The sequence below is a fragment of the Lepisma saccharinum genome, chromosome 13 (genome assembly GCF_977018435.1).
Source record: "Lepisma saccharinum chromosome 13, izLepSacc3.1, whole genome shotgun sequence".
Lineage (NCBI taxonomy): Eukaryota > Metazoa > Arthropoda > Insecta > Zygentoma > Lepismatidae > Lepisma > Lepisma saccharinum.
In genome coordinates this window covers 31,583,253-31,595,753 of record NC_139241.1, presented here as the reverse complement: position 1 = coordinate 31,595,753, position 12,501 = coordinate 31,583,253, and the positions used below count along the sequence as shown (strand labels likewise).

At 39.7% G+C, this 12,501-nt stretch overlaps 1 protein-coding gene across 3 annotated transcripts in view; it reads left to right on the top strand.

Annotated features, from left to right (window-relative positions):
* LOC145996914 (uncharacterized) overlaps positions 1 to 12,501 on the top strand; it is a 103,556-nt gene that overhangs the window by 75,280 nt on the left and 15,775 nt on the right. The window contains exon 4 of one of the 3 annotated variants that reach the window (XM_083133485.1): positions 2,891 to 3,501. The exons of the other annotated variants lie outside the window; for them this stretch is intronic. Within the exon in view, the coding sequence (XP_082989611.1) occupies positions 2,891 to 3,296 (406 nt within the window). The 3' untranslated portion in view covers positions 3,297 to 3,501. Of the gene's footprint in view, positions 1 to 2,890; positions 3,502 to 12,501 lie in introns of those variants that run through there. 3 annotated transcript variants of the gene reach the window in all.

Below are 12,501 nucleotides of genomic sequence, written 5' to 3'. Positions count from 1 at the left end.
CTACTAGAATTGGTTGGGCTATAATAATTCCAAAAATTGATGTGAAGGTTGTAAATATTGATAATACTTTTCTGGTATTCAAATATGAAATGGGGTGGTTCGTATTTTTATTTGCATTGCTATAGTTATAAGGGCTGATTTGGACTTACTAGATGATGAAGTAAATTCAATTAGATGCAACACTAACACATGTTTTAACACAGCAAAGGAGATAGATTTGATATTACATGAAATCAAGTTCTGAAATAAAAGCTTTATTTGTGCTGCCTTGGTGATCGACTTTCAATTTCACCACTGAAGTTCCTATCTAGGAACCAAATCCCAGTCTAGGCGTGGGTGTTTTGTGAGTGTCCTTTCATCCAGGGCCGCTGTTAAGAGTGTTCAAACTGTGGCACAACACCATCAAAGGGTCCAGGGCTCCATACGTTTTGGAGGTGAAGAGTGGTTCGAATCCCACTTTAAACTGTAGGTCTAATCCCAATTAACCTCTGTGTGTATAAAGTGGACTCAATTCAAATATCATAGCAATCGTCATCTAAAATTTTCTTACGTGTAGATGAGATATAATCATTTAATCACAAAGTCATTCCTTCCCACAAAGTTGTTGCAAAAGTTTCAAAATTATGTATTAGACTCCGTGAAAGTATTGCATTGCATTTTGTTCACTCCATGAGATATTGGGCAAGTATCGGTTCAGCCCCAGTAACAACACATCTGATCAAATGGATGTGGAATGTGGGCCCTAATATTACATTAAGATTTGGCACCTGCGAGAGATGTACTATGTAGGAATTTCAGTGAAAAATGCGAGCTTGACAAGGACATGAACCTGGGTCTCTATGTAGATACAGTGCTACCAGAACAGATCCTGGTGCATTAGCACTGACAGAGAAAGTTCCACCCAGGTAAAACAGCGATAGCGAATAATCAGGTAAAGTCAGGGCTGGCTCACAAGCTCAGCTGGTTTAGCAATCAGTGACCTGGGTTCGAGTCCTGGTTGAGCCTGCATTTTTTGCTGAAAATTCTACATGGAAATAAAATGTTTTGACCTCAAAGACGTGATGGAACAGATGAGTGCAGAAGGTTTGTTTACCTTGAACTGTATTCATCACCTAATACTGTATTATTAAAACAATTAGGGAGACGTTGAACGGTTGCCCATGCAACATACATGGGGGAGGAAATTAAGTTACGGGATCTTTGTTCGAGTATGTAAACCTAATGGTAAGTGACCTGTAGGGAGATCAAAACATAGTGGTGCCAATATATAGATGGATCTGAAGGAAATTGAAAAGCAAAAGATTGGATTAATCTTTCACAGGATCACCTTTAGGTTTAGGAATGCCAGAGATTTGGTTTAGTTCATTAGTTTTAAGTGACTTCAGCTCAGATCTATTTGGTTCACCACAGGCTAGCAGATTATTATTAACAATGAGACACATTACTTAGTACTGTATTAGTATCGACAAATATGGGCATATTGGTGATGGTTTATCAGTAAAATTGCCTATAATTTTTATCGCCCCAATATATTTATAACATTTCATTTACTGTCATTATTTTAATTAATATTAATAACCCATGGCACGATAGCCCTTGAGAGCCTGGGCCTACCTACCAACTGCTGGCCTCAATAACACATGCCCCAGCAGAGATGGAAGATCATCCAACCACTTACAGGGTGACCTGTAGTCAGCACCACAAACCCCTCCCCCTCCCACTCGCCAAAGGTTTCCATGACCCCGGTACACTACTCATTCGTAACTCCCCAATTTCCTCACAATAGTGGGTGGCCACGGGTCCCAAAATCTCAGAGAAAAGTTGTTACGCTTTCCCCAGGAGACTCGAACCAGCATGCATCTCGTAGCCCTGAACCTGAAGCCTTAGACTCGCACAACCACAGTGCGGGGCATTATTTTAATAAATATAACTTCTTAATTCACATACCCTACTTTTGCCAAGTCAGTCCTAATATGCAGTAACAGGGTGGCTACTCACAGGGAATTCTTTGAATTTTCTGGAATTTTGCGTGAATTATTGACTCCGGGAATAATGTGTGAATTTTTTTCTGTAGACGTGAAAAATTGCAACTATTATTAATCCTAGTCCCATTCAATTTATACATATTTATAAATGTCCTGAGGCAAGTTTTTCACAGTTTAGTTTTAATTTTTATCGAGAAAGAAAAAGATAGTTGGGTGAAAAATAACATATAATTCTCTCAACCCATTTACTTTGTTATTATCCTTTGTGACAGACGAAAGTTTAGTGCAAGATATCTTGAAGTTGATTAGGTAAATTTGAGTTTGAAATTTTTATACAATTAACAATTTTTCGCAGGTTAGTATATCCCGTAACATTTGTAATTTGTGTTTGCAGGTGTATTTCGAGTCTGTGTGTGTGAAATGGCAATGTAAACTGTGCACCTTAAATTCAATATTTTAAATATGTATCCCATTTAATTGAATGAGAATATTTGGATACATTGGAATCCCACAGACCCTTTATATTGTTAATATATTTGTGCAAGTATGTATGTGGATAGGTGGTGAGAGGCGGTAGTACGTAAGGTTGAAATAAAGAAAATGTCTGCTTGTATCCTTGAATTTTTGGAAAGTTAGCTTTGAAAACTGGGAATTGTACTTGAATTTGTATCAGGTTCCTAGACTGACCACCCTCAGTAAATATTTCTAGGACAAAGTCTATTGCAGTCACAGGATTACATGCATTAATGGAAGATGTCAGTGAACTGCTTAAGTTTTTACTGAACACTTGGAATTGTATATTGAATTTGTAGAATATTTGTTATCACTATTTGGAAATTTTATAAAGAGCCTGAATATCAGTATTAATGCATACTATTCTATCCGTATTTACAATTTGTTTCCAGATATGTACCCAGAGGAAAATACAGATCAAGTAAAACTACTAAGGAACTTCCTGTAAATTCTTGTACTGCAATATTTATGAATGCAAAAAATAGTAACAGTGTGATGCTGCACAAAACCACACACACAAATAATGACTCTGGACAGAAGATGAGATGTAATGAATGTGGTAGATGCTTCACATGTAAAAGGTACCTTAAAAGACATGTAAAGCTTCACAGTGGGGAGAAACCTTTCCAGTGCAAATTCTGTAGTAAAAAATTTGCAAGGAAAGACACTTGTGACCTCCATAGTTTGATACACTCGAATGTTAAACCCTATTCATGCAGCTGCTGTGATAGGGGTTTTAATCGAAGAACCAGTCTCACGAAACATGAAATAACGTGCACTAAAAGGAACATCATTTAACTAGAAGAACAAGATGAGGCAGAAAATGTTAAAAGAAACCGACCAGTTCTTGTTTTGTTAATCATTTCTCCATTATGACGCAGTAAAAGCAATTCTATATAAACCACTTTCTGATAATGAAGAAAATAAAATTGTGGTGGTAAATATTATAGCAGAAATATTGCATGTTTCATGTTAATAAAAAATATATATTATTATTCTAAAATCCTGTTTGAAATATAATTTATTTCGTTAACATTTGTGTGTACATTTACTTTTTTTATGGGGATGGAATAGAATAATTGGTACTATATATTGGCCAATGTAGGCATATTGGTGCATAAGTTTATCAGTAATTTTACCGATAAGATATTGTGTAATTTTGTTACATTTTTATGAATATAAACATATAAACTCCATTCCCTACTTTTAAAAAGTATATGTCCAAACATGCAACTTCTATTGCATTGCAAAAGCTTGGTTGATCTGGTAACACATTTATTAAGGTCAATGAACCATTTAGGTTGTTCAAGAAACATTTGGATATTTTTATTGGAACGGTAGCATATTTGTTACCGGTATCAGTAAACTTTATATCAGTATTGGATATCATTTCAAAACAGTCCATCCTTAATTTCTAAATTACTTACCAAATTGTTTGGACTTAGCTATAATTTATTCTAACTAAGCTCTGTAATGCAACAGTATTTGAGGGCCATGGGCTGTGAAATGGTTTATCATTGAGTTATGAACAGTTGTCAAATTGACTCTATTCCTTCTATAAGCAGGCTTTCTAGACCAGAGTTTGCTGATATTTCTTTCAAACAGTTTCCTGATTGTTCTCATGAGGTTGGGCCAACACTGAAATTTTAGTTTTCCGGTGTCTGACTGGTAGAAGGAAATGACGTTCAACCAAGTAGATTGATAGCGGGGTTTAAAAAATTAAAGAAATGTCTATCTGATGCTTTAAATGTTCATTTGATTATCTAGTACAAATGATGCTTTAAAAGTTCATTTGGTTAGCTAGCATGCACCACATGACCATACACCATGCACTACACCAACTCGATGAACAATGAACTACACCACTCCAGAACGTAGTGCAAGCAGTGCCGACACCAAATCAACAAAGTAGACAAGTCTGTGTTGCACCGTGTAAACAACTAGACATGCACATGCAGGGATGTAGCCAACTAGATACTAGATATGGTATCCACAAATGATGATGGAAGATGTGACAGAAAAGTAATGACTGATTTTCTTTTAACCATGAATATGATTCTTTTTACAAATGAAGGTTATCTCCTTCAAAATAGTTCCCTTGGGCAGTTACACAGCGACGGAGGCGTTTTTTCCAGTGTTGGAAGGCTTCTACTGGAATACCCTTCATCTCGTCGGTTATGCTCTTCTGGATATTTTCCAAAGTACCAAAATAGCACCCTTTCAAGCGGTTTTTGATACAGGGGGAAGAAAAAGAAATCACAGGGCCTGAGATCCTGCGAATATGGGGACTGAGGAATGACAGGGATACTTTTTTCTGCCAGAAATTCATTAATGGTGACTGCCGGGTAACATGGGGCATTGTCATGGTGCGGCATCCAAGTACATGCAATGCCTGGTTGCATACATGCACTTTTTTCCTGAGTCTTTCCAGGACTTCTCCATAATAATTTTGTTTGACAGTTTGTCCTGGTGGCACAAATTCCTTGTGGGCGATCCCCTGACTCAAAGAAACAAAACAAAAAAAAAGCACGAATTTGATTTTGGATTTGCTCATTCACACTTTCTTCAAGCCGATCCCCATGGCGGAGTGGTTGGCAACCACCAGGGTCCCGGGTTCGAATCCTGGACTGGCCATGGATGTGTGAGTGCTCATTCATCAATTTCATCATATCACTCATCCCCATCTTCGCAAATTAGGCAAAAGTGGCACAAAAAGGGAAGTAAAATGAAGCAAATCAATCAATCAATCAATCAATCAATGTCTTTCTTGGGATGGGGAGAGTTTGCAGCCAGTCAATTTTTGTAATGCACCTCACAGAAACATCTTCACTTCAGACGCTCTCAACAATCACATAGCAACTATAGCAAGTTCAAACTTGTACTGAGACAACGGCACAGGTTGTTAACCTAACTGCCATGTGCAGGGGAAGGCAGCAGGGTTGTCAATTCATGTGCAGTGTTGCCAGTCTCATTACTTTTCTGCCACACCTTGTACATGAAGGATATGCACAAAATAAGTTTCATTTGCAAATATTGCTGCTTCAAAAAAGTGCTACAAATGTACGTAGGTGACAGTATTATAAAAATACTAATAGCAGTTTATCACTTACCACTGTAGCAAACTACATAAAAGAGCACATACATATTTTTTTCAATACGACACATTCATTTACATCAAAGCCAATGCTGACATTCACGGCAGACAGAGTGGTGTCACGTTCAAATGGCATGGATATATACGAGGAGAGGCTGATAAGTATTGAGCCTTTCCCAGAAAAAAAATGAGCTAGGAGGCTGAAATTTGCAGGGTGTACTGGTCAGTTCTTCTATATGTAATGGTGCAAAAATCGACTTTATATGATTTTAACTTCCCTTTGTTTTTAAGATCTAAAGTGAAAATGGCAGCACCTACAGAGAAGCTCTCCAAAAGTGTCATCCTGTTGCATGACAATACCTCGCCACACACTGCAGGTGAAACAATGGCGACACTGACCTCCTTAGGCTTTCAAGTGTTTTTCCATCTACCCTATTCACCTGACCTGGCTCCATCTGACTATCAACTGTTCCCCATCTGAAAAAAACACCTAAAGGAACAACGATTTAGGAGTGTTCAGGAGGCAATAATGCTGCAAATAATTGATTACACCAGCAGTCTGAAGAATTTTATTTGCAGGGTCTTAAGAATCTGTAGGACAGATGTCGCAAGTGCATTGACTTCCTGGGGGAATATGTAGAATAGTGTTGCAGTTACAGCTTCCTAGTTCAATTTTTTTCTGGGTAAGGCTCAATACCTATCAGTCTCCCCTCGCATGGCCGTAGGCAGGAAAAAATTTCGGGAGGGGTTCATTCATAATTGTTCCCATGGGCGTCACCAGAAATTTTAAATAATATAAATAATAACAATAATTGCACAATAATAATTAAAATTTCATAATAATAAAACAATTTTATTCCATAATAATAATACTACTAATAATAATTATTATATTATTGTTATATCCTTGAGGGGGCTTACTCAATCCAACAGATGAGTGAATATCCAGCACAATTTTCTTTTTTTTTTCTTTTTTTACGTTTCATACAGTGTGTACTGAAATGCACAATTATTATACTTCGTCATTAAACTTTAGATACCTTCAAGAGAAAAGCTTTAAAAGTTAGATGGAAATTTTAGTCATAAAGTTTTTGTTGTTTGACTTTAAAATTAAATTTTTGGAATTTTGAAAAGTGTGGAACCAGATATTCTTCTTAACAACTTAGCCTGGTGCATGGATTGTAACCTCAATCGCGAACGTAATGCGCTACAAAACTGGAGATCCTAGGTTTGAGCTCCTATCAAGGGGGATTTTCGACTTTATCGGACAGGGAATTTCAAAGCTGGAAAGGGAATTTTGGGACAATCATAAGGGAATCTTCAGTCTATATTCCTTGTGACGCGGGAGCAACACTGGAAAGATGACAGCAGAAGTGATAATGGTGGGTTCGCGGGTGGGCTATGATTCTGAGAATAAATCCTGTTTCACTCAAGTTTAAGAATTCCAAATGTATGAAAATTCTAGCTCGATCGTTTCAACATTGTCTCCATGTATTTTTGTGATGCTTCGAAAAAAAAATTAAAAATTTGTTACCATTTTGGTTTCTGAACTTCCATTAATCCAACATGTCAGAAGTTTCGGGGGGGGTTTGAACCCTAGAAACCCCCCCTCTAAATACGGCCATGTCCCCTCGTATTCTCACTAACATGTGGATCAGAGTTAGCTGTATTGCAGTGTTCTGCAGTGTGCTTATAGTGAGCCATGCACTTGAGTTGAGAAGACACGCACATCCAATTTTGCCAGCAAGCAACACTTTTCCAACTGCTTCATGGACATGCATTCAACCAAATGAAGGTACTAAATTCCATGGAATTATTTTAAATAAAGTGCTGATTACACTTTTATCCTTAGTTCACATCTACCATCCATCCTTTCTTGGATATTTTGTAAAATTGCTGATTCAGCATATTTCCTGTCAACATTATCTTCTAGAGTTCGAAGTTCATGCAGGTATTGAAAAGTCTCTCAATGGAAGAAGATGGACTTGGGTGGCCCAAAGTTGAGAAATAATTATGTTGATTACATTACACTATATAAATTTGAAATTTGCAATGCTTTTAAGCAGAAAAAGTTCCTACACACGCATTGTGAACTTAAGCATGATTTTTATATTTGATTCAATATACTAGCTGATTGCACGGCATTGCCTGTGTATTTTTTATCCCAATCTTCAATTAGACAGGAATATAATGAATTCTAACTATAGTGTAAAATTAACTTTCAGTCGAACAGCATTGGGAGTGTCACTATTCATCTCAGCAGCCTCGAAAACTATGGATTCCACACTAATATCGGTCGTTTTACATGTCACCCCCTTCCTAACCCCACCCCTAGGGGTGTCTTGGAGTTGGATGGCATTGGGAGTGTCACTATTCGTCTTATCGACCCTGAAAACTATGGATTCCACACTAATATTGGTCATTTCACGTCACCCCCTTTCCACCCCCACTCCTAGGGGTGCTAGGGGTGTCTTACCCCCACAGTATTTCTTTGCAGATTGTAAGTCATATGTGTACCAAGTTTGGTCATCGTAAATGTCGCCAATTAGCTTACAGACTCCGAAAACTATGGATTCGACACTAATCTAGGTAATTTTTGACATTTTATTTTTCACCCCTCTCACCCTCCATCCCGATAGGTGATGAACTTGGAGTTGAACAGCATTGGGAGTGTCACTATTCATCTTAGCGACCCCGAAAACTATTTATTCGACACTAATATTGGTCTTTTTCGATTATTTTTACATGTCACCCCCTCCTATCCCCACCCCTAGGGATGTTAGGGGTGTCTCACTCCCACAGTATTTATTTCCAGGTTGCAAGTCAAACGTGTACCAAGTTTGGTTGAAATCGCTCCAGACGTTTAAGAGTTATACCGGAACAAACATACACACACACATACATCCATTTATATATACAGGGTCCGGCGGAATGAATAGCCTTATTTGAGTCACGTAGTACGGTGTCGCTGTTGCGCCTGCGCAACGACGTGTGTGCGCGCTGCATTGAGGAAGGACTGCCATTTGTAAGTATGGCCTTGTGGAGTTCGCAACATCGAGCATTCGCCTTTGAGGCGTATTTAAAAAATAACGAGTCTCCAATCACCTTGCAGCGACTCTTTCGTCGCCATTTCCAGGTGGGCCGACATCAGAACGTTCTGGATCATAGGACGATTGTACGGTGGGCACAACAATTCAGGACTCCTGCATCGTGTGCAAAAAAGAGAAGCCCGTGGCAACCAAAGACACAACAGACTCAGGAGCGAGTGGAGGAGGCCCGTCAAGCACTGATCCAAAGTCCTCGGCGTTCTGCTGCCAGACATGCCTTGGCACTAGGAATGTCAGATCGTTCCCTGCAGCGCATCATCCATGAAGACCTCCACTTCCACCCCTACAAAATGCAGGTCGCACAGAAACTAACTGATCAAGATAAACATGCCCAACGAACCTTTGCGTTGCGTTGCTTGGAACTTTTAGCAGCCGATCCGCAGATGCGAAACAACATACTGATGTTGGATGAGGCTCATTTTGATCTGCATGGTGTGTCAAAAAACAGAATTACAGATACTGGATGCCATTTATTCCTCGTTGGCTGCATGAGCAACACCTGTACAGTGAACCTGTGACGGTGTGGTGCGGTGTGGCATCATTTGACATCATCGGTCCATATTTTTTTGAGGATCTTCATGGACGTGTGGTAACGGTTAATAGCTATCGCTATGTCCAAATGTTACATGATTTCCTCCTTCCAAGGGTGAACAACGACATATGGTTCCAACAGGACGGGGCAACAGCCCACATGGCCCGCCGGTCCATGACTGTCTTGGGCCATCATTTTCCTCGTCGATTGATTTCCCGAGTTGGGGGCATTCATTGGCCATCACGGTCGCCCGATTTGTCTGCCCCTGACTTTTTCTTGTGTGGCTACCTGAAAAGTCAAGTGTACGCTACACGTCCTGATACCATGGCTGAACTGAAGGCAAGAATACGTACAGCTGTGGAGGCGATCCCATTGGACATGCTGGAGCGGGTGTTGCGAGTTTTCGTTCGCCGCCTGGAAGAATGTGCTGAACGTGATGGCGACCATCTGTCGGGCGTTATCTTCAAAACCAAGTAAAATGCCATATATGGTATGTAATGGCATCTATTATTCTTTGTTTTCAATGTGTGTTTCAATAAATTATTCGATTTGTTTCGACGTTCTGTCCTTTTTATATCCTACTATTCATACTGCCGGACCCTGTATACAGCTTGTTTCCAGGCTGATGATGATACAAACTTTCAGGGATGATGGAGAAGGGCACATTTATCAATTTGAGATAAGAAACCCTGATCCAGAAACGACTTAGTCGAAAGTTATAAGCAAAAATCGGTGTATGAAGATGTAATACTTTTATTACCTGCACAAGTTTCACAAGCTGCTACATTCACAACATTTGTTCAAAGTGGCGTCCCCCAGCTTCGCTGCAGGCATGACAAGACAGTCTTGTGGACGAGACACCTGTAGTAGACTGAAGAGGATCTCCTGGCAAGAATTCTCGCTGCCTGTGACATTGTTCAAACGACCCTGGGGTTGTTCCAACGGGTACGCCAGAACTTTGTGCGACGATGTCATGCCTGCAGCGAAGCTGGGGGATGCCACTTTGAACAACTGTTGTGAATGTAGCAGTTGTGAAACTTGTGCAGGTAATAAAAGCATTACATCTTCATACACCAATTTTCACTTATAACTTTCGACTAAGTCATTTCCTAACCAGGGTTCCTTATCTCAAATTGGTAAATGTGCCCTTCTCCATCATCCCTGAAAGTTTGTATCATCAGCCTGGAAACACCCTGTATATACATAGATAGATTGTATCTCTCAAAGTATATGGTTTATTATTTACATTATTAAATTACTGTATATGTTGTTATCCTCTTAAAACTTAATAGTGTTTGGTCCTTAACCATATTATGATAATATCAACAAAATTGTGAGGCTTTGGAAATCAACAGTGCACCATACACATTATATGTTGAAAATATGTGTATTTGTGTGTGTAAATTGATTGAGTTGGTGTTTTAAGTCTACTTTATGCACAATAAGGCTAATCGGGACTGGACGTACAGTTTAAAGTGGGATAATGAACCACTATGTGTCTTCACCGGGTATCGAACCTGGGACTCCTTGCTTACAAGAAGACAAGAATCATGGATTATTATAAGGGCCTGATACCCATTCAGATACTGGTACTCATATTGATTCCCACTGATATCAATGCTTGAAATTTTTAACAATTAAAAAAGTTCATGTTACAGTACTTTAGACATGGTGAGATATTAATATACACATGAAACATGCTTGCATATCTGAATGCAAGTGGTCACCAACATTAATCCAATTAAATAAACAGGTACACCGATATCTAAGTCTCTCCTTAACATCGACTCAACAACTTGGCTGGTTAAGTCGATGTTAACTTAACCTGGCTGATAACTCGAGATCACTTGTTCGAACCATGTCGCCAGGAAAGCTACAATTCCTATTTTTGATTCCTTTTACGGGGAGGAGAGACTTTGCAGGATTTGACACCTACTTACCAATTTGGTCTTTCTACTGAGATGCAGAGATCAGGACACGACACCAAACTTTATAAAACTACGTTACCACCTTCACTCTCCAGCCATCAACAAGATTCTACAACATACCAGTCTTTCCTTGGTAAAAGAAAGGATCCACTACACTCACCAGCAGCTGGACCATGTAGACCGCTCCCTACTTTCACTGCACCTTGAAATCTCACAGATTTCACCTTCTGACTGGGAATGGGTAGACATCGTGACATCAAGCCAAGCAGAATGACTCTGACTGAAGCTGACTACTAAACAAGCCAAGAAGTTAACAAAACTACAGACTTCAAGACCCAGTAGACCAGAGCTGGATACAAACAAGGTCATCATCAACCTCACCGACAAGCAACTGGATGACACCCAAACTTCCATATTGAAGAAGGGACTGAATTTTCCTACTACACCAAAAGCTTTACCCACTGAGGACATCATTTCCGGCATTGAATGAGCCATTATTGACCTGCCTTTAGACACCAAAGAAGAAATCCGGCATGAAGTCAACTGGACCCCCAGGAGAGCGGTCCTACCAAAATCCAACATCACTAGATCTGAATGAACGGCCCTAAAATCACGATTCTACCACCTGACAAAGGGAATGCGACAGTGCTACTACCTATGGCAGTCTACCAGGAGAAGATCACTGAACTTCTAAGCAGGCATACAGAGAACTATTCAGGGACCCCACCGCATCAGTGGAACAGAAAACAAACTGCTTTCTCAAGAAATCCAGCTTAACTGAAAGCATCCGCAAACACCTGAAAGCCAATGGCAGCCAGCCTCCCAGATTATATGGCCTACCAAAAATACACAAAGCAGGGGTCCCTTTGAGGCCCATTGTCAGTTCTATAGCCAGTCCAACCTACTGCCTTTCCAAATACCTTACATCCCTGCTTGCACCTCTAGTCACACTAGGTGGACATCATGTCAAGAACTCAACTGAATTCAGGAACAGAGAATAAACACAAAGTTTCCGAAAAAAGACATCCTCGTCAGTTTCTACGTTGTTTCCTTGTTCACAAGAGTTTTGGTGAGAGACATTGGAACTTCTGGGGAGCCACTTTCCACCTCTTTCGCCACATGCTCAAATCGACATATTTACTTTAAAACGGAAAATATTATGAACAAACTGAGGGTGTGACCATGGGTTCACCACTTTCACCAGCCATAGTGAATTTCTACAGGCAGCATTTTGAACACGAAGCCCTGAAGGATGCACTGCATCCACCATCCTGCTTCTACAGATATGTGGATGACAAATTCGTCGTTTGGCCACACGGGTGACCGGCATTACGTAGTTTCT